General features: G+C 37.6%; 2 protein-coding genes across 2 annotated transcripts; one reads left to right on the forward strand and one right to left on the reverse strand.

Moving 5' to 3' along the window:
• Nucleotides 1–268: 268 nt before the first annotated feature.
• On the reverse strand, nucleotides 269–21,109 carry LOC141903696 (ubiquitin carboxyl-terminal hydrolase 39-like). The gene is made up of 14 exons (XM_074791933.1): nucleotides 20,951–21,109; nucleotides 4,987–5,059; nucleotides 4,627–4,721; nucleotides 4,332–4,468; nucleotides 3,847–3,943; nucleotides 3,607–3,662; nucleotides 3,300–3,525; nucleotides 2,666–2,811; nucleotides 2,533–2,578; nucleotides 1,945–2,168; nucleotides 1,610–1,671; nucleotides 1,082–1,223; nucleotides 680–766; nucleotides 269–574 (listed from the first exon to the last, which is right to left on the reverse strand). The coding sequence occupies exons 1-14, from the start codon at nucleotides 21,033–21,035 to the stop codon at nucleotides 362–364; spliced, it is 1,689 nt and encodes a 562-aa protein (XP_074648034.1). The 5' UTR covers nucleotides 21,036–21,109; the 3' UTR covers nucleotides 269–361.
• A 63-nt stretch (nucleotides 21,110–21,172) lies between these two features.
• LOC141904013 (UPF0561 protein C2orf68 homolog) lies at nucleotides 21,173–23,527 on the forward strand. The gene is made up of 4 exons (XM_074792452.1): nucleotides 21,173–21,390; nucleotides 21,568–21,698; nucleotides 22,069–22,322; nucleotides 22,910–23,527. The coding sequence occupies exons 1-4, from the start codon at nucleotides 21,320–21,322 to the stop codon at nucleotides 23,042–23,044; spliced, it is 591 nt and encodes a 196-aa protein (XP_074648553.1). The 5' UTR covers nucleotides 21,173–21,319; the 3' UTR covers nucleotides 23,045–23,527.
• The last annotated feature ends 54 nt before the right edge of the window (nucleotides 23,528–23,581 follow it).

Genomic DNA, 23,581 nt, shown 5'->3' on the forward strand with positions numbered 1-23,581 from the left:
TTGGGGCAGCACCTGACGGTTAGGATTTACTGCAAACAGTAGTGTCTAAAAAATCTACTGTGGCAGGCTAGTAATAGGTTAGTTCACGTTTTTGCCGTTGATATGTATAGGGGCAGCACTTGACGGTTGGAACCTTACACCGACTGCGGCATGCGAGTTATGTGGATTTTGTCCTCAAGAGGAAAAACACATCAAAACTACATCGTTTTACTTAAACGAGATTTCCATAAGATAATTTACAACTGAAGCAATTTTCAACAATATCAAATCTTTATTTTCGTAAATTTTCTAAAATTCACATTTTTTCTGTATAAAGTTGGCAGTGTTTTTGTGTTGCGGTGATATATCATCGTCATCGAGTTCAACTAGTTGTTGTTGTTGTTGTTGTTGGTTTAGTCATAGAACTAGTCTCAGAAGTAGTTGATGGCTTAGATGAGCCGGTCTCAGTTGGAGGTTTAGAGCCGTTACTACTGCTGCTGCTGCCACTGTTAGCGTCAGCCGCATCAACTGTAATATTACTGCTACTGTTGTTCAATGTGGATGAGGAAGACACCTCTTTTTTTAATTCATAGATCTGAAAAATCATAAAATCATACGTGCAAAACAGTGCCAGATAGAAAAGTTCAGGTCAACTTGAAGTAAGATTTCGTAGATGGTAACCTAGGAAAGGGATGATTACCTGTATATATGATTCAGACAATGTAATCATTTGGGGTAAAACATCGATTACATGTAAATCTTGTATTTCATGCCATTTTCCACTTCCCTAAAAATATACAAATGCATGTAAATAATATTCCTTAGATTATATTGCCAGCAGTTGATATCAAGAGTGAAATACACCAAGGAAAGAAGATTTACTTGGAAGCATTTTCAAAACGATCTTACTATTTCACAGGGTGGCCACTTTAGAGTTGCTTTTCCCTGACTATTCCCTCCCTGACTCGAAGAATCAAGTAGCACAGTTAAATACATAAGACATAGACCGAAGACTGTTTTATTTTACGTGCGATCCAGCAATCTCTAGACTTTCCCTGATTTCCAGGACAGTGGCCACCCTTGATTTGATTTAACGATCTACCTTGTGTAGTATATGTACTCTGTAAGTTCCTTTACCGGGCTCCGGTTCACCATCATGTACGATATTACACAATAAATCATACGCTGTGTGAGGATGACGCGATTTCACTTCAGGCGATAATAAATCACCGAAATCTATACCCCTGAAAACACGCAATCAAAACATATTCCATGAAGATTAGCATTTATTTTTGGAATCTAGAATGTTGTAAGGAAGCCACTTAATTTGGACCAATGATTGTGAGAAATCCTGATCAATATTTCACATATATTTATTCATAATTAGACCCTAAACAATATCTGGTTTAGAACCTGAACGTAACCAAGTGAAGACTTATGGAAATAGGAATCTGGACTAAAAAATAAAGACAACCAAAAGTACCAGTAATGTTGATGACTTAACCGAATGATGCCTTACACTTCATAAATTGAATTGGTAATACTAATTGGGATTAAAAAATAGGGACGAGTAAAAGTAATGTGACGACCTAACGGTGTTTCGATAGTCTGTCTGCCTGTCTGTACTCACTTGACGGGGAAATTCACGATCGTGTTATTTTTCTCAATCGTGTATCGATTTTTTGTGAAACGCTGAAAAAAGAACAACGTGAAGATATAACATTTATTTTCTCATCGACCCAAAGAAAACCGGCAGTTCCAGTTACAATAGATACCACTTCTTAGTATCAAATTTGCTCATTTCTCAAAACTGAAGGAGTTTTATAAAGAAAGTGTTTCAGGTATTTTCCTCAAATTAAAGGAGTATCAAGCACCTTTAAATGCATTTTCCGTTAAGAAGAAGTTTTTAAGGAATGAAGGAGTCATAGAGAACTAACTCCTGATCTACCACAGTGAATTAATTACCTTTATATATAGAATCAAATACGGCGGTAATTTCGTGATTTCGAATCGTTTCATCGTTGAATCTCTGAATGTTTTATACTCTTTCTCGTTGACGCCGTTGAATTTCGCGAGAATCGTAGCTAACGGAACTTGAGGAATGATATTCTCCTGTAGTTCATCCGGGTACAAACGAGCCGATGGCAGATCACACGTCAAAAACAGGAACGGTGATTCGATCATTTGTTCTACAATTAAAATGAATTAAGACATCAATACGACTAATTCATCAGTATTCGATAGCGTGCTGATAAAATGTCTAATGTCTGGGTCCAGTTCCACAGTTCCGAGATTCGACTCTGAGTTAATTAATTGAAAATGAACTCACTTTAACTGAGAGTTAACTCTTAACTCTTGGTCCTGGTGTTTGTAGTTTATTTTCAATTAAAAATGTCTCATGTGAAATACTGAACACATGTAAAGCGCAAACCAGATTTGAGTATTCAGAATTCAGTGGTTTTCCGATTGATAACTACAGTAATGACTGACTTTTAGCTACTTTCAGTCATTTGCATCGAAAATATCATAGATATATCGCAATGATCAACATACCTTTATATTCATCTGTTTGTAACAGTTTTGCTTTTTCTTCCTCTTTCTAAAGAATTATACAAAAAGAAATAGTAAACAGAAATCATAATCAAACAAAAACTAACAAAACATTAGAATTCAGAAGAGAACTTACTAAATCAATGGCCGGCACTTTTCTGTAGAAAACTTTCATTTTTCCACGGAATGTTTTGTTGATGATGCTGCTGTTGATTTTCTTATTTCCATTCAACGCCGAATGCAGGGCGTTTAAAAACCACGATAGGAACTCGATTGGGTCGCCTGAAAAAAATGAATCATCAAAAACATTGTTGCATCTAAATCTTGGGACGAGGTTTTTGGTTTTTTATTTTACGTGTATCTGCTAAATGAGGTACTGGCATTGATATTGCAACAAGTGAGGATACACCATTAGTCGCTTGTATTTCATCTACATTTCCATTAAATTCAAATCAACTTTTCCAATAAGTAAATTTTCAGTGAAATCTTTACCGGTACCAAACACCGAGTTAGAAAGTCAATTTAGCAATCAATATCTATTTAATGAGACTTGTTTGATAATATTCGGATTTGAAAGCCTAAAATTTCAGTTCAAATTTCATTCAGATATAAACTTATTTTTACTACAAATTACCGAGTGTATAGTTGCCCCATCTAGCAATCTGCCAGAACCCCAATACTTTCCAAATTTTTGTAATAAAATTCAGACATTCTACTGTATGTCAATAAAGGAAAGATCAATATTATGTACAGGTTATTTCTTCACAAACCTTGTTGCGTGATCTGATATTTCTTTTGACTGCACAGTACAACAGATTGTAACATTTCGTGCGGACTGACGTGAGCTTTGAAATTCTTCGGGTTCCACAGTTTACGGATCAGTTCTCCGAGCCTCTGCACGAGTAAGAACATCTGATCGCCCGGTGGACGTTTTATTGACTTGTAATTGTCTTCGTTCAGGAAATAGTTCCTCAGCGGCGCGACGTGAGACAATGACTGAAAGTGCGCGATATTCGATTAAAATCTGATCGTGGCAAAAGTGATAATATTCTTTGGAGAAATTCTCGGAATACAAACCTGTAAAATTACATTACAATAATCGTTGAATTTGATATTGTTTAAACCAACAATGCCTAAAAATATGGAAAAAATATTTTTAACGTGCAATAATCACCGGAAAGGCGGTCGATTTTAAAATATTCATTCATTAAGTCTGACGTCTTGAGTTGAACCTTGATACTCTTTTGGGTTTCACAAAATTTCGAACAAAGTTTCAAACTAACTCGGTGAAAATTCTGACACGTCGTCGGTATTTACCTGGTAGGTAGGTAGTGCCGTCGTAAGCGCGAGATGCTTTAGAGCTCGTTTCGAAAGCACGAATTTCAGCATGTCTGAACGTAGGATTTAACACATACTAAAACATGGATGAATATAAATACCATGATTTTTGATTAGAAAATCCTACATAGAAATATAAAATAAAACATTGAAAAGCATTTACATCCACTTCTTTTTAAAATTTGAAGCTGGTCCCAGTTCCACAGTCCTTGGTTCAATCTGACTCCTGAGCGAAGTTCATTTTCAACTATAAACCCACAACAGTGGAACTGTTTCAACAACCGTGGAACTGGCTCCAAAACCATGGATCTGGCTCCACAACGGTGGAACTGACTCCATAATTCAGAAAACGATTCCACAACTGACACTCCATAACTCTGGAACTGCGCTTTACTTAAAGATGACTTAGAAAACATGACTAAGAAATAAGTTGAATTCAATGGCAAAAATATTTCAATACTTACAGTAATATCCTCTAAGGAAGAATCAATGATTTCATAATTATCCGGTAAACAATAGAATTTACGCGAGTCTAAATTCAGGAATACGTGATGACTGTCCTGAACGCTGTGAGTGTACGCGTGAGATTTAAACCCTCGTCCTAAAATTAATCATAAAACAGATAGCATTCGTTAAGAGCTTGATGAAATTTCAACGAGAAATCTTTCATTTTTCGCCAAATCAGATTAACATAAAATTCGATAGGTCAAATTATCATATAAAATTTTTTTCGATGAAAATATAATAGTTTTCATTTACCTTGAAAATATTTTCCACAAACTAAACAGGCGTAGACGTTTAGATGTGACAGAGAAACTGAGCACAACTTCTCGAAATCGAAGTCTAACAATGACCTGTAATTAAGTGTTATACATCATCGATAATCGCACTAAGGTTATCTGCGAATTTAACATGGAAAATTGGAAAAACGTCAGAGGCTGCAGTTGCCTAAAAGTAGGTCAACCAGGGGATCATTCATTTATTACATACGCATGAAATTTGACTAATTTCAAGTAAGTTTCAAAAACTAGTTTCAAAAAAACTTTAGAGCAACTGGCCCCTCAGTTCTATCGAGTCAAACTTGGTCCTCTGTATCTGTTGTGGTATCCGGATACTGACCTGTTGATTGTATCTAGATACGGACAGTGTCGACTTCTTTTATCTTCTACGTTTCCTTTTCTACTGATTTTCACTGAAATGTTTTAAAACAGGTTGAAATGATTAGCTGTCAAAGAGTTATAGTCTTTAATTTCTATACGTTTATGGTCCGTTTAATGAAATGACCACATTCTGAGGTCACTTAGAATCTCATATGTAAGACTGGTGTGTTACTACTTAAAATGATGTGTTCTATACAGGCATCGTACATCAGTGAAAATATTAAAATATCATATGATAGATTAATATACAAAAAACCTGGTACGAAGTGAAAATAATTTGAACATGCTCAAAATATAATTAGACATCGATATGCATGGAAACATGAAACCAAAAATGCTACCTGTCATGTAGCTGTAGATGGTAATTACTGCAGGGAAGCTTGTTATTTTCGAAATCGAAAATTCTAATGACTGCCGGTAATCAGATATTACTTTGCAACTGCTGAGGGAAGCAATTAATTCAAATCATATGTTAGTTTATTCAGTTAACATTAGTGGAGGCCGGACTTATGCCTGGTGTCGACAACCGAGCAGTGAATTTGAATAGTGAAGGAATTTCGTACATTGTTGAAGTTGCTTGTTATGGAGCACCGACTGAGAGCGCGGCTTATAGCGTCGCTGATCATCTGGATCATCTGTCAAGTTCTCATCACACACGCTGATCATGCAGACTCTATCAAGGAAATGTCTGTGACGGTCAGTTCGTCTTGTAACAACACGTGGTACCAAGTCGATTCTACGTCAGGTTACATCGTTTCACCGAATTATCCGTCATTAACGCGCGGTGTTGAATGTCACTGGTTCGTCAACAGCTCTTTATCGGGAACTTTTCACGTTCAAGTTCATCACGATATCGAGCCGTCGATATTCTGTAGTGATAGCTACCTTCTCGTCTATGAGTCTGATAACCTATTGTGCGGTGAAGGAAAACGTGAAATCCTCCAGAACAATTCCATTTCGTTTATGTTTAAAAGCAACGTCAATGGTGCGCAGGGTAGTTGGGTTTATATTATATATCGTTATGAACACAGCCATTTGCAAATTAGTCATAACTGCAGAACACATAATCTCAGATTGAAGGAATTACTAACATCGAAGGGATACAAATACAGTATAAACAGGCTACATATTTGTCAGTTGTTTCTAGAATGGATCGGGATGCCTGATGGTTTTGCTATGAACTTGACATTGAGTGGGATAACTATAAAATCAATTCCATCTGCTGATCCAGCGACTTCTATTGTTAAAATCCACGATGGATGGAACAGCAGCAGTGAACCAATAGCTCTTATACAGCATCAAATCGGACATCCACCTTCATCCTTTCATACTAAAACTAATAAAGCCATCATCTCTAAGCTTGATTATCAAGTGGTTTTCAGGTCACAACTATCAGTTCAGATGTATAAAATATCAGATTGGAACGTCTTTAATCCATTGATTCAGATTTCTAATAACGAGTCTGGAGCGCTCATTCCTGATGACAACAGTTTACATGTAATAACTCGATCAAAACATTTACACTGCTGGTCTATCACAGTGCAGGTGTTACAGTACGTAGTCTTCAACTGGACACATGCACTCAACACATCCAATGACGTCATTGGTGTATATAAACTAGAAGGGTTACGCGTTGTTGGAACTGATATTTTACTCGGTTACAACTACCTGGAATCACTGAGTGTTAAATCTGATGGCTTTCTTGTGATATTGTGCATTCTTACCAGACCGAACATCAAACCATCAATCTTGAGAATAGATTTCAGGATGACACCAATGTCGATATCAAATCTACCCGTCACCAAGTACACGGTAAGTGCATATATAATTATGGGGAAAATAGTTGTTTCAGATTTTACCCAGTGATAACCTTTTTTTTTAAATTTCCTCAACCAACTTAGCACCACACAGTACATAATTAGCAGGTTCGATTTTTCCTTTCCCAATGGGGAGAGAGACCAGAGAAGAACCATCGACCTCTCTGTCGCTGCCAGTATTCCAACCGATAAACTGTGGACTGTGACCGTACGCGGCCACTTCACCTCACCCAGCGATTATTCATTATAGTTATATTACATTTATTATATTACATATATGTCCGTTTAGCCAAGTAAAGCGCATCTAACTCATCCATACTCTACCGTATCTTCCTCCACACTACGAACAAAATTGTCATCTAAGGCTAAAAAAAATTGATACCTTGTTTCTCCGCTCTGCTGAGCTTAAATGTCTATCTACCCTATACATTACTTGTTTTAAAATCGTGATCAATTTTACCATAACAGACCCGGCCGCTATAGAAATGAACTGTTTATAAATTTTATCATATTTTACAAAAATGACCCGGCCGCTGCGGAGAAACAAGGTATCATTTTTGTTTAGCCTAAACATCAAATACAATAATATTATTTCTGTATTCATTGTAGATTCGTAGCCTCAATCCGCTATTCATACGTTTCTCGCTGCCTGCACGGCCGAAACGGACTCTAGAATATAGCATCAAAGCATATGATTCGAAATGGAAAATGGAAATCCATGATAGTGAACTGAAATTACCAATGCTATCTGCGAACTGTGAGCGAGCTGGATTTTACATATATGATGGTGGAAATTTCACAGCTAGACGCTATGGTCCGTATTGTCCCAACTTATCATTACTCGATTATCGACGAAGTCTGGTTAATATGATTACATCAGGCAGCTCAGTTATCATAGTAGGATATATTCAAGGGCGCCAAAGCCACGACTTCGGCACGGGCAGGTTGGTGATACGTGCGTCACCTAACTGTGACGGCTACACTCTGCGGGAAGGAGAACACAAGGTGACAGTGACATCAAACTGTATCAGGCTAACACCCGAAAACCGCGGCGTTCCATTACATGCAATTCATGTATTATCAGCGTATGAATATGAATTCAACACGTGTTGGCCTGATCACTTATACGAATATTCCATGTGTAGAGTTAATATGCTTGTACGTGCCCAGCGTCTCAACAACAGTCTCGTACTAACCACAGTGTCATTCTCGGATGTCCATTTGTTCGTAAGACGCGCGTACATTGTTGATTTGAGACGTACTTGTCAAACATTGAGGAGACATAACACACCAATTGACCGGTGGAAGATTAGTAAAAATGACTGCGGAATCGTACAGTCACCAAACTATCCAAGATCAGTTAGAATTCCACAAGTTATTATCACCTACAGCATCAAGTTCATATGGAACACAGGCCTGATCCAATATTACCGATTTATTATAAAAAATATGAGCACGACGGCATGCATCAAGCCACATTCAGGGTCAATGGACTCTGTTATATATTTAGAGACAATATCGGAAGCAAGTAAAAGCTCTGCGCAGCACGAAAGAAAACTATGCGATACATATAGACAAGGAGTTATATTTCACAGCTTGGGGGAAACATCGCTGTTTTTCGAGGTGAAAGAGGAAATACCCATATTCCGCATACAATACATTTTAGAGAAACAGTCACCGAAGAAACAGCATGATAATGTCTGTAAAATAGGATTTCTAGATTCGGGAATTTCATGCGTCAAATACATCAGAGATGAACGTCTGAATTGGGAGAATGCTGAATTGTACTGTAGGCAGAACTACGCGGGACATCTACTCAGTATCAACTCAGAACAGGAAATGATTTCTATTAAAACATTGTTAGCTACAAAACCTTTGCTCAATCAGGCGTATTCAAGAAAAGCGTTCGTAATGATGATTGGATTGAAATTAAAGGTAAGATGCCATATTCTAAGTCATAAGTGTATAACAATATTAATGTGGAAAATGTGGTTTAATCTAATCCTCATATTTTTTTCTAGCTCGATACTGGTTATTACACGTGGACTGATGGGAAACCACTGAGCTACACAGAGTGGTTTAAACCTACAAATAATGAAACAATACCAGACGTTATTCAAGGATTGATATCTCCTCTTAGAAAACAACCGATAAATGACGTCAATATGCCGTGTACGGCGATGATACTGAATAATCCACGAGGATCGGCGAACTGGGTTCGATTCCCCTGCAAGATTGAAGAAGTTCATGCAAGTTTTTTCTGTGAATTGGAAAGAATTGATCTCGAGAATTCAACAGTAGTAAATGAAAAAGTAACAGACAAAATATCAATTTCAGGAAACAATGTCACTATTTCGATAGATGAAAATATATTGCGAGTCGCTGGTTTCAGTGATTCAAGATGTACGATTGGTTGGACAAGCATAAATAAAAGGTGCTATCAAATACTGACAAACTGGAACAAACATCGAGGTTTAGATTTAAAAACTGCCACAGAGATGTGTCATGGCGTCAATGGTGAAATTGGTTTTGCAATAACCAGTAACATAGAAACGGAAACTATGAATCTTATAAGCTCATTTCACTATCAATATCAATATAGCTCTTTACTTATGATGACTAATGACAGTTTGCAAGTAGTAAAACCAGTAATCACTAGACATGAAATCACTTATATCCAATCAGTTAAATGGATGATGAAACAGTTTGATAATGCGAAAGATTCAGCGCATTCTGTTTTGTGTTCGTACAATGTAACTGACGAAGAGTTAACTTCTATAAGCGGTTGTAAATCCTGGCAGTTTGAATGTAACGATCAAAGATGTATCAGCGACCATCGCGTATGTGATACCAGACACGACTGTCAACACGGTGAAGATGAACTCAATTGTACGGATATAAATCTACGTAATCACTTCCGTTGTAACGATGGTCAGGTCGTATCAATAAGTGGTTTCTGCGATTTCATACAGGATTGTGTTGATGGTTCCGATGAGAACTTGTGTTTTCATCCCCCGTGTTTGTCCCAACAATTCCGCTGTGCTAGCGGTCAATGTATCAGTAGTTCGAACAGATGTGACGGGGAAACTAACTGTAAAGACGGTTCTGATGAAATAGGATGCTCCGCTCAACTGTGTCAGGGATTCCTATGTAACAGTGGAGATTGTATCAGTTCTCAGTTGTATCAGGATGGTGTTGTGGATTGCACTGGAAGCCTTGAAGAAGATGAATTATTAACAACTACTAATGTTATAATGAATCCTACGATTCAGTGCAATAATGAGAACCGATGTACGGCTAACTTCACAAATCTCTGTACAGAATCTGATGAACAAAGGTGCTCTTTTAATTCTCCACATTGCTATTCTAGACGCCACAGATGTATATTAGAAAGATTAACAAATGGTTACCCAGTTTGTAGGAATCTTGAGCATATATTGAGATGTGGAGAATTTGAATGTCCAGCTGGAACTGTTAAATGTCCAGCATCGTACTGTATACCAATAAGACAGGTGTGCGATGGTCGATCGGATTGCCCGAATTCAGAAGATGAGCAAAATTGTGAGACACTTTTATGTCCAGGAATGTTTACATGCGGTCAGGAAAATCGATGTATTCCGCAATCTAACGTTTGTGATGGTGTTGTGCATTGTAAACATACAACTGATGACGAGGCTTTCTGTAATGTCACATGTCCGAGAGGCTGTAAATGTCAAGGTCAATTGGTTGATTGTGAACATATTGGCTTATCAAATATTAATCATCTTTTTTCAGCATCAATTCGAATTCTCATGTTAGCAAATAACAAAATTATCTTGGACAAGTATACATTTGTTTCATATGTTTATCTTCATATACTCAACATCTCATTCAATGAATTGTCTTACATTTTACCAAACTCATTCCTAAACCTGCATAATCTTCATTCATTAGATCTTACACACAACAACATAACAGCATTGTCCACAAACACATTCAAGGGTTTGTATAATCTGAAAAAGTTACTGATAACTGAAAATCCATTAAGCCATTTACAAGATGACACTTTTCAAGATTTAAAGTCATTAACAATTCTTGATCTCCAAGGCCTTTTCTTATTGGAGCTTGGTAGAAATGTATTTAGAGGTTTATCTACACTGCAGACGCTAAATATCAGCAGTAACAGAATCCATCGTATTTCGCTTTATGCCTTTGCTGAATTAACTTCACTTGAAACCCTTGATATAACCAACAACTACAAGGTTATTTCTGTCGATAGAAAGGTCTTTGACAACCTGACATCATTAGCATTTCTGATGTCTGATGCTTACAAATTTTGCTGCATGGCTTCGAATGTAGACCAGTGCCTTCCTGAAGCCGATCAATTTTCAACCTGTTCTGATCTGATGGGTAACACAGTCCTAAGAGTTATCATATGGGTCATTGCTTCATTCAGTTTTTTCGCTAACCTAATAGTCATTTCCCTTCGTGTTCAAGCAATTCGATCCTCCCCCTTAAATCCATCATCAGACATCATCATCATTAATGTTGGAGTATGTGATTTTATGATGTCTGTATATTTGTTTTTGATCGCTGGAGCCGATTACGTTTATAAAGGTAGCTACTTTCTGAAATCAGAATCATGGACGGGTAGTTCGTTGTGTAGTCTCGCCGGAGTCGTGGTCTCCATTTCTTGTGAAGGATCACTGACATTTTTGCTCATCATGACACGTCATAGATTCTCAAATATTGTTAATCCATTTTCTGGAAGCCTGATTGCATCTCCGAGATATGTATCCATCATTTGCTGTATATGTTGGATTGTCTTGTTCATTATTGCATTACTACCATTTTTGCCACTACCTTACTTTGGAAGCAACTTCTATGGTACCACGGGAGTATGTTTACCTATGAATTTAATTTCAATTGATGTCAACGCCTGGCAATATTCATTTGCTATCTTTTCCTTGTCGAACGCTACAATACTTGCAACAATAATGGCGACATACGCGCAAATGTACAGACTTGTATCTGGAAGCAGGTCTGGTTCGGGTAGAGCTGATCCTACCGAACTGATTTTGGCACGCAGGAGTTTGGTGATTAATCTGTGTAATTTATTTTGCTGGCTGCCGTTAATAATCGTTCAGTTTTGCGCGGTTTTTCGGGTAGAAATACCGAATCAGGTGGCGGCTTGGCTGGCAGTACTTTTCTTACCAATTAACTCATCCCTAAATCCTATTCTTTACACCATACTGACTATTGATATGAAATCCATACGAGCAAAAACTAAACGCCGATTACATCAACTGAACAAATAAACTGGTATCTAAGCATTATAGAGATGTAAATACTCCCAGTAAATCACGTTTCAATTTTATTTTGTTGCGAGGATACGACAGTCGTTATCAATATCTAGATCACAGACATTTCATATTCCTCATTCAGAATATCCACTAAAAGTAATACATGAAATCTCATTATACGTATATTGATGATACAAAGTGATAAACAATATAAAGAGAATGCAGAATAATAATGAATACTGAAATTAGCTGAAGGCAATAATTTCGTTATTTAAGCTACGATCACACAAGCTTTTTTGGCCCGGGCCAAAGCAACCTCTAAAAGCATTTTCCATTGAGAGTTTTAAGAAATCAAGGAGTCATAGGGACTCTGGTCAATCAACAACATCAATATTGACACAAAAGTTGACTTTTTTTCTGCACACCCATTCGAAAAAATTGCCTCTGGATAATGAAGCAGGATAAAGTCACTAAAAATCAATTGTATGACGTTGAGATTTGAAATGAAATTTCATTATGTTCAAATTCAAGAATTCACAAAATGGTGGTTTTTCTCTCTTAAAATTCACCTCGACTAAAGGAGACTCTTTGCCAATCCCTTTTATTGGAACAGAATTGGAATAATATCGAATATTCAGTTGTTGTCCACGATATTCATTGTCATGTTAAGAGCTAAATGAGTAATGAACCCCAAAAAGCAAAATATCCCAGAAAAACTGGTCTCATCATGATCAATTAAGCTTACACATGGAATAGGCCTACACCAATTTGAAATTATAAATAAATCTCTTTTGTAATATGCCCACAATGGGGGACCTGAACACCAATATCAGTTTCACCCAGTTATTGAATCCAAAATCTAATAGCCTTTCAGCAGTTTTATTTGAACTGGTTGAAATGATTAGCTGTCAAAAAGTTATAGTTTTTAATTTCTATATGTTTATGGTCCATTCAATCGTGGACTCTAAAACGATTTTCGTTTTAGAGTCCATGATTCAATGCAATGACCACATTCTGAGGTCACTTAGAATCTCATATGTAAGACTGGTGTGTTACTACTTAAAATGATGTGTTCTATACAGGCATCGTACATCAGTGAAAATATTAAAATATCATATGATAGATTAATATACAAAAAACCTGGAACGAAGTGAAAATAATTTGAACATCCTTAAAATATAATTAGACATCGATATTACTGCGATGCATGGAAACATGAAAACAAAAATGCTACCTGTAGATGGTAATTACTGCAGGGAAGCTTGTTATTTTCGAAATCGAAAATTCTAATGACTACCAGTAATCAGATGTTACTTTTCGCAAAGACCAGTTAATGTTGGATTTTGCAACTGCTGAGGGAAGCAAATAATTCAAATCAAATGTTAGTTTATCCAGTTAACATTAGTGGAGGCAGGACTTATGCCTGGTGTCACCAACCGAGCAGTGAATTTGAATAGTGAAGGAATTTCGTACATTGTTGAAGTTGCTTGTTATGGAGCACCGACTGAGAGCGTCGCTTATAGCGTCACTGATCGTCTGTCAAGTTCTCATCACACACGCTGATCATGCAGACTCTATCAACGAAATGTCTGTGACAGTCAGTTCCTCTTGTAACAACACGTGGTACCAAGTCGATTCTACGTCCGGTTACATCGTTTCACCGAATTATCCGTCATTAACGCGCGGTGTTGAATGTCACTGGTTCGTCAACAGCTCTTTATCGGGAACTTTTCACGTTCAAGTTCATCACGATATCGAGCCGTCGATATTCTGTAGTGATAGCTACCTTCTCGTCTATGAGTCTGATAACCTATTGTGCGGTGAAGGAAAACGTGAAATCCTCCAGAACAATTCCATTTCGTTTATGTTTAAAAGCAACGTCAATGGTGCGCAGGGTAGTTGGGTTTATATTATATATCATTATGAACACAGCCATTTGCAAATTAGTCATAACTGCAGAACACATAATCTCAGATTGAAGGAATTACTAACATCGAAGGGATACAAATACAGTATAAACAGGCTACATATTTGTCAGTTGTTTCTAGAATGGATCGGGATGCCTGATGGTTTTGCTATGAACTTGACATTGAGTGGGATAACTATAAAATCAATTCCATCTGCTGATCCAGCGACTACTATTGTTAAAATCCACGATGGATGGAACAGCAGCAGTGAACCAATAGCTCTTATACAGCATCAAATCGGACATCCACCTTCATCCTTTCATACTAAAACTAATAAAGCCATCATCTCTAAGCTTGATTATCAAGTGGTTTTCAGGTCACAACTATCAGTTCAGATGTATAAAATATCAGATTGGAACGTCTCTAATCCGTTGATTCAGATTTCTAATAACGAGTCTGGAGCGCTCATTCCTGATGACAACAGTTTACACGTAATAACTCGATCAAAACATTTACACTGCTGGTCTATCACAGTGCAGGTGTTACAGTACGTAGTCTTCAACTGGACACATGCACTCAACACATCCAATGGCGTCATTGGTGTATATAAACTAGAAGGGTTACGCGTTGTTGGAACTGATATTTTACTCGGTTACAACTACCTGGAATCACTGAGTGTTAAATCTGATGGCTTTCTTGTGATATTGTGCATTCTTACCAAACCGAACATCAAACCATCAATCTTGAGAATAGATTTCAGGATGACACCAATGTCGATATCAAATCTACCCGTCACTAAGTACACAGTAAGTGCATATATAATTATGGGGAATATATGTTTCAGATTTTACCCAGTGATTATCTTTTTTTTAATTTCTCAACACACTTAGCACCACACAGTACATAATTAGCAGGTTCGATTTTTCCTTTCCCAGTGGGGAGAGAGACCAGAGAAGAACCATCGACCTCTCTGTCGCTGCCAGTATTCCAACCGATAAACTGTGGACTGTGACCGTTGGCTTAAACCACGCGGCCACTTCACCTCACCCAGTGATTATTCATTTTAGTTATTAAGTAAAGCGCATCTAACTCATCCGTACTCTACCGTAACTTCCTCCACACTACGAACAAAATTGTCATCTAAGGCTAAAAAAAATTGATACCTTGTTTCTCCGCTCTGCTGAGCTTAAATGTTGACCCGGCCGGCCGCCTATCTACCCTATACATTACTTTTATTTAAATCGTGATCAATTTTACCATAAAAGACCCGGCCGCTATAGAAATGAACTGTTTATAAATTTTATCATATTTTACAAAAATGACCCGTCCGCTGCGGAGAAACAAGGTATCATTTTTGTTTAGCCTAAACATCAAATACAATGATATTATTTCTGTATTCATTGTAGATTCGTAGCCTCAATCCGCTATTCATACATTTCTCGCTGCCTGCACGGCCGAAACGGACTCTAAAATATAGCATCAAAGCATATGATTCGAAATGGAAAATGGAAATCCATGATAGTGAATTGAAATTATCAATGCTATCTGCGAACTGTGAGCGAGCTGGATTTTACATATATGATGGTGGAAATTTCACAGCTAGACGCTATGGTCCGTATTGTCCCAACTTATCATTACTTGATTATCGACGAAGTCTGGTAAATATGATTACATCAGGCAGCTCAGTTATCATAGTAGGATATATTCAAGGGCGCCACTTCGGCACGGGCAGGTTGGTGATACGTGCGTCACCTAACTGTGACGGCTACACTCTGCGGGAAGGAGAACACAAGGTGACAGTGACATCAAACTGTATCAGGCTAACACCCGAAAACCGTGGCCTTCCATTACATGCAATTCATGTATTATCAGCGTATGAATATGAATTCAACACGTGTTGGCCTGATCACTTATACGAATATTCCATGTGTAGAGTTCATATGCTTGTACGTGCCCAGCGTCTCAACAACAGTCTCGTACTAACCACTGTGACATTCTCGCATGTCCATTTGTTCGTAAGACGCGCGTACATTGTTGATTTGAGACCTACTTGTCAAACATTGAGGAGACATGACACACCAATTGACCGGTGGAAGAATAGTAGAAATGACTGCGGAATCGTTCAGTCACCAAACTATCCAAGATCAGTTAAAATTCCACGCATTATCCTCTACAGCATCGACATCAGATGGAACACAGGCCTGATCCAATATTACCGATTTATTATAAGAGATATGAGCATGACGGCATGCATCAAGCCACATTCAGATTCAATGGACTCCGTTATATTTTTAGAGACAATATCAAGTAAAAGCTCTGCGCAGCACGAAAGAAAATTATGTGATACATATAGACAAGGAGTTATATTTCACAGCTTGGGGGAAACATTTCTGAAGTTCGAGGTGAAAGACAGAATACCAAAATTCCGCATACAATACATTTTAGAGAAACAGTCACCGAAGAAACAGCGTGATAATGTCTGTAAAAGAGGATTTCTAGATTCGGGAATTTCATGCGTCAAATACATCAGAGATGAACGTCTGAATTGGGAGAATGCTGAATTGTACTGTAGGCAGAACTACGCGGGACATCTACTCAGTATCAACTCAGAACAGGAAATGATTTCTATTAAAACATTGTTAGCTACAAAACCTTTGCTCAATCAGGCGTATTCAAGAAAAGCGTTCGTAATGATGATTGGATTGAAATTAGAGGCAAGATGCCATATTCTAAGTCTTAAGTGTATAACAATATTAATGTGGAAAATGTGGTTTAATCTAATCCCGATATTTTTTTCTAGCTCGATACTGGTTATTACACGTGGACTGATGGGAAACCACTGAGCTACAGTGAGTGGTTTAAACCTACAAATAATGAAACAATACCAGACGTTATTCAAGGATTGATATCTCCTCTTAGAAAACAACCGATAAATGACGTCAATATGCCGTGTACGGCGATGATACTGAATAATCCACGAGGATCGGCGAACTGGGTTCGATTCCCCTGCAAGATTGAAGAAGTTCATGCAAGTTTTTTCTGTGAATTGGAAAGAATTGATCTCGAGAATTCAACAGCAGTAAATGAAAAAGAAACAGACAAAAAATCTATTTCAGGAAACAACGTCACTATTTCGATAGATGAAAATATATTGCGAGTCGCTGGTTTCAGTGATTCAAGATGTACGATTGGTTGGACAAGCATAAATAAAAGGTGCTATCAAATACTGACAAACTGGAACAAACATCGAGGTTTAGATTTAAAAACTGCCACAGAGATGTGTCATGGCGTCAATGGTGAAATTGGTTTTGCAATAACCAGTAACATAGAAACGGAAACTATGAATCTTATAAGCTCATTTCACTATCAATATCAATATAGCTCTTTACTTATGATGACTAATGACAGTTTGCAAGAAGTAAAACCAGTAATCACTAGACATGAAATCACTTATATCCAATCAGTTAAATGGATGATGAAACAGTTTGATAATGCGAAAGATTCAGCGCATTCTGTTTTGTGTTCGTACAATGTAACTGACGAAGAGTTAGCTTCTATAAGCGGTTGTAAATCCTTGCAGTTTGAATGTAACGATCAAAGATGTATCAGCGACCATCGCGTATGTGATACCAGACACGACTGTCAACACGGTGAAGATGAACTCAATTGTACAGATATAAATCTACGTAATCACTTCCGTTGTAACGATGGTCAGGTTGTATCAATAAGTGGTTTCTGCGATTTCATACAGGATTGTGTTGATGGTTCCGATGAGAACTTGTGTTTTCATCCCCCGTGTTTGTCCCAACAATTCTGCTGTGCTAGCGGTCAATGTATCAGTAGTTCGAACAGATGTGACGGGGAAACTAACTGTAAAGACGGTTCTGATGAAATAGGATGCTCCGCTCAACTGTGTCAGGGATTCCTATGTAACAGTGGAGATTGTATCAGTTCTCAGTTGTATCAGGATGGTGTTGTGGATTGCACTGGAAGCCTTGAAGAAGATGAATTATTAACAACTACTAATGTTATAATGAATCCTACGATTCAGTGCAATAATGAGAACCGATGTACGGCTAACTTCACAAATCTCTGTACAGAATCTGATGAACAAAGGTGCTCTTTTAATTCTCCACATTGCTATTCTAGACGCCACAGATGTATATTAGAAAGATTAACAAATGGTTACCCAGTTTGTAGGAATCTTGAGCATATATTGAGATGTGGAGAATTTGAATGTCCAGCTGGTACTGTTAAATGTCCAGCATCGTACTGTATACCAATAAGACAGGTGTGCGATGGTCAATCGGATTGCCCGAATTCAGAAGATGAGCAAAATTGTGAGACACTTTTATGTCCAGGAATGTTTACATGCGGTCAGGAAAATCGATGTATTCCGCAATCTAACGTTTGTGATGGTGTTGTGCATTGTAAACATACAAGTGATGACGAGGCTTTCTGTAATGTCACATGTCCGAGAGGCTGTAAATGTCAAGGTCAATTGGTTGATTGTGAACATATTGGCTTATCAAATATTAATCATCTTTTTTCAGCATCAATTCGAATTCTCATGTTCGCAAATAACAAAATTATCTTGGACAAGTATACATTTGTTTCATATGTTTACCTTCATATACTCAACATCTCATTCAATGAATTGTCTTACATTTTACCAAACTCATTCCTAAACCTGCATAATCTTCATACATTAGATCTTACACACAACAACATAACAGCATTGTCCACAAACACATTCAAGGGTTTGTATAATCTGAAAAAGTTACTGATAACTGAAAATCCATTAAGCCACTTACAAGATGACACTTTTCAAGATTTAAAGTCACTAACAATTCTTGATCTCCAAGGCCTTTTCTTATTGGAGCTTGGTAGAAATGTATTTAGAGGTTTATCTTCACTGCAGACGCTAAATATCAGCAGTAACAGAATCCATCATATTTCGCTTTATGCCTTTGCTGAATTAACTCCACTTGAAACCCTTGATATAACCAACAACTACAAGGTTATTTCTGTCGACAGAAAGGTCTTTGACAACCTGACATCATTAGCCTTTCTGATGTCTGATGCTTACAAATTTTGCTGCATGGCTTCGAATGTAGACCAGTGCCTTCCTGAAGCCAATCAATTTTCAACCTGTTCTGATCTGATGGGTAACACAGTCCTAAGAGTTATCATATGGGTCATTGCTTCATTCAGTTTTTTTGCTAACCTAATAGTCATTTCCCTTCGTGTTCAAGCAATTCGATCCTCCCCCTTAAATCCATCATCAGACATCATCATCATTAATGTTGCAGTATGTGATTTTATGATGTCTGTATATTTGTTTTTGATCGCTGGAGCCGATTACGTTTATAAAGGTAGCTACTTTCTGAAATCAGAATCATGGACGGGTAGTTCGTTGTGTAGTCTCGCCGGAGTCGTGGTCTCCATTTCTTGTGAAGGATCACTGACATTTTTGCTCATCATGACACGTCATAGATTCTCAAATATTGTTAATCCATTTTCTAGAAGCCTGATTGCATCTCCGAGATATGTATCCATCATTTGCTGTATATGTTGGATTGTCTTGTTCATTATTGCATTACTACCATTTTTGCCACTACCTTACTTTGGAAGCAACTTCTATGGTACTACGGGAGTATGTTTACCTATGAATTTAATTTCAATTGATGTCAACGCCTGGCAATATTCATTTGCTATCTTTTCCTTGTCGAACGCTACAATACTTGCAACAATAATGGCGACATATGCGCAAATGTACAGACTTGTATCCGGAAGCAGGTCTGGTTCGGGTAGAGCTGATCCTACCGAACTGATTTTGGCACGCAGGAGTTTGGTGATAAATCTGTGTAATTTATTTTGCTGGCTGCCGTTAATAATCGTTCAGTTTTGCGCGGTATTTCGGGTAAAAATACCGAATCAGGTGGCGGCTTGGCTGGCAGTACTTTTCTTACCAATTAACTCATCCCTAAATCCTATTCTTTACACCATACTGACTATTGATATGAAATCCATACGAGCAAAAACTAAACGCCGATTACATCAACTGAACAAATAAACTGGTATCTAAGCATTATAGAGATGTAAATACTCCCAGTAAATCACGTTTCAATTTTATTTTGTTGTGAGGATACGACAGTCGTTATCAATATCTAGATCACAGACATTTCATATTCCTCATTCAGAATATCCACTAAAAGTAATACATGAAATCTCATTATACGTATATTGATGATACAAAGTGATAAACAATATAAAGAGAATGCAGAATAATAATGAATACTGAAATTAGCTGAAGGCAATAATTTCGTTAACAACATCAATATTGACACAAAAGTTGACTTTTTTCTGCACACCCATTTCGAAAAAATCGCCTCTGGATAATGAAGCAGGATAAAGTCACTAAAAATCAATTGTATGACGTTGAGATTTGAAATGAAATTTCATGATGTTCAAATTCAAGAATTCACAAAATGGTGGTTTTCTCTCTTAAAATTCACCTCGACTAAAGGAGACTCTTTGCCAATCCCTTTTATTGGAACAGAATTGGAATAATATCGAATATTCAGTTGTTGTCCACGATATTCATTGTCATGTTAAGAGCTAAATGAGTAATGAACCCCAAAAAGCAAAATATCCCAGAAAAACAGGTCTCATCATGATCAATTAAGCTTACAAATAAATGGAATAGGCCTACATCAATTTGAAATTATAAATAAATCTTTTTTGTAATATGCCCACAATGGGGGACCTAAACATCAATATCAGTTTCACCCAGTTATTGAAACCAAAATCTAATAGCCTTTCAGCAGTTTTATTTGAACTGGATCACTAGCTCTGAATAAACTGAATTGAATTGAGATTGACGAACTCCGAGGAGAGGATGGATGTGATCTTACCTGGTAGAGGTGAAGAGACTGGTTCATCGTCATCATCATCTAGAGGATGTTCTCTTTTAGTGGCAGTTTGAACCACATCAGTCATCGTCGTTTAAGAGTCGAAAAAGCGGCCCTTAATTTTTAAAAGCGGAAAACTTTCGGAACAGCAATTCAATTCAATATAGCTCGTGCTGCCACCTAGTGGTCGAACGGTACACTAACCCGGAAGTGTTCTGGGGGTTTTCCAGGTAGTGTGCGGCGGAGTGGTACGTGTAATCCCTCCTCCTAATCAACTAACTAGAGAATGACCCCTCTAGAAATTGAAGTCAAGTAGAATATCTGCTGTTTCTGCAGCTCGTCCTGCTGTGAGCATTGCCATCCATCCAGAAAATGAATTCAAAAATGAAGCTGGACATGTCTCACGGATTCATCCAGTCAATTATCAAAAATCAAGTTGACAGGTCAGTTAGGCTAATTAATAGTTGATTAACAGCAGCCCCTCCCTTATGACAGTCCCTCAGTTATAAGTGACTGTTAGGCCTTAATCAGATTGAGTCCGATCTACTTCTACCGGGTAGTAGACCTACCCACTTCCAATTTCCTGGTAATTTCTGTAAAGTTGCTTTCATTATATTCAGGGATAAATACGATAAAGAAGTGAAAGCTAAGATCGAGAAACCGCCGAAGCCTGTTGTCAGTAATCAGTCGTCGCGGCCGAAAAAACCTGAAAGACAAACATATGTTCCTCCAGCGAAGGGAAATCGACAAGGTGAAATATGATCAGGAGTTTGAATAAAGTTCTACCTGCATCCAGGTTCACAAAAACGATTATTTCTCAATTTGCTTTAATTATTTCATTAATTCAGTTTATCTTAGGATTTAAAAGTTAATCTTTTTTGTAAAACTGGAACCTGGAGAGAATTCCTAATTAGTTTTTGAAGACAAGTGACTGCATATTATTCAATTGTCAAATGTACTTGTGACGTCTTGACTCAACTGCTTTTTGAAAACGCAAGTTACATCATTTTGTTATATATGTATCTTTTATAAATTGATATAAACCATTCAAGAATAAATTATATGAAATATATTTGGAATGGCTGACTGTAACTCGGGTGTTTAAATATTTGTATTTTCAGTAACGTACCCGACCGTGAGCTCAGCCGCTGAAGATCTATCAGAAAGGAACATGACGGAACAATCATCATCGGATAGGTTAAACAACAGTGGGGAGTGTAACGGTTCGCTACCGTGTCCCTCTCCGGACGAGCAGAAACAACTGACACCCGACTACGAACGATCTTATCATTACGAGCGCAGTCAGCCGGTTCCGATGTTTCTGTTACGATACGAAGATGAATGCGGTGATTTTCATGAAACAGTCGTCCATCGGGTGAGTAACAGTATCAGGTTCCCTACGACTCCTTCATTCCTTAAAGACTCCTTAACTGAAAATGCTTTTGAAGATGCTTTGACCAAAATGCCCTAAACTCCTTTAAAACTCCTTCAATTTTGAGAAATAGGCAACCAGAAATGGTCTTTAGTTGTACAGAAAACTACACCTAAATCGACAGTTGGGATTTGGCCGTTCCGAATCAGAAACTGAGCTTGGGTAGTGATGAAAATTGGTTTACGAAACCACTGAATCAATGGTTTACCGAGATTAACAGTACGGAGGAGAATTCAGTCTAACGTTGTTATAATGACCAAGGGTCTAATGGGAATATTTTAATTGGGATTCTGTGGCGTTCAAGGATACACCAGGTTTGCTAGTGTGTATAGTTAATGATTTTTCAAACGCTATGGATGATGAATAAAAACTGTTGAACCCTGAAGATAAATCTGAGAGGTGGGAGCAGGCCAAACTAGACTTTTGACATAACCTCCAGCTGAAAAATTAATCATCGTCAAAATCATTGGCCCGGCCAAAGCCGCACTAGATGGCAAGCCTGATTGTTTGTGATGTGTTTGTTTTTGTAGAGCGATGACCCGTTTGTTTTGGCTCGTCGATTCGGTAATGAACAAGGTTTGACCCCTCCGATGATTAAAGCTCTCAGTAAATGTTTACGTGAGGAGATGAGACGCCGAACACGCCAGCCGGAATCGGAGCAATGAACTCTTCCAAACCAGAGCCATTATCTGGAGCAGACGGAATTTATCTCGGAATATCACTGAGTCGTGGTTACAATGATATTTTTCTAGTCCCTCAAGTTTTTTCGGTTCTGTTTGATAAATCCGAGTTCCAACAAATACCAAACCATTGAGCATAAACATTCATCAGTCCATGAATCCACCAAGTAGCTGCATCTGCAGCAGCCGCACCAGTCATCAGATGCTTTTCAGGCATATGTTCATATTGGGTTTGAATTCTGTTCAACTCAGATGTTTGTTGAAATAGTTTTAGCACTATTTAGGATATAGATACCAACTCAGATATCACTGAAGTTGGACATATTCTGATGGTCCCATAAGATCCGAATTGAGCAGACTGTACTTGACTGTACTTGAATCATTTTCAAAAACCTTGACATGTAATTTATGCAAATCAGCTAATGTCTATTTATCAATTGATGAGACCTGTTTTTCTTGGATATTTTGCTTACTCTTTGGGGTACATACCTCATTTATGTCTTAACAGAATGCCAAAAATCG

This window comes from Tubulanus polymorphus, chromosome 4 (assembly GCF_964204645.1).
Source record: "Tubulanus polymorphus chromosome 4, tnTubPoly1.2, whole genome shotgun sequence".
NCBI classification, from domain to species: Eukaryota; Metazoa; Nemertea; class Palaeonemertea; order Tubulaniformes; family Tubulanidae; genus Tubulanus; species Tubulanus polymorphus.

Excerpts from the sequence above, each read along its gene's own strand:
- LOC141903696 (XM_074791933.1), bottom strand. The coding sequence starts at position 21,035 with ATGACTGATGTGGTTCAAACTGCCACTAAAAGAGAACATCCTCTAGAT. Across the intron at positions 2,812-3,299 it reads ATATCAGATCACGCAACAAG|GCGACCCAATCGAGTTCCTA; the intron begins GTTTGTGAAGAA and ends CATTTTTTTCAG. Across the intron at positions 2,169-2,532 it reads ACAAACAGATGAATATAAAG|AACAAATGATCGAATCACCG; the intron begins GTATGTTGATCA and ends TTTTAATTGTAG.
- LOC141904013 (XM_074792452.1), top strand. The coding sequence starts at position 21,320 with ATGAATTCAAAAATGAAGCTGGACATGTCTCACGGATTCATCCAGTCA. Across the intron at positions 21,391-21,567 it reads ATCAAAAATCAAGTTGACAG|GGATAAATACGATAAAGAAG; the intron begins GTCAGTTAGGCT and ends CATTATATTCAG. Across the intron at positions 22,323-22,909 it reads ATGAAACAGTCGTCCATCGG|AGCGATGACCCGTTTGTTTT; the intron begins GTGAGTAACAGT and ends TTGTTTTTGTAG.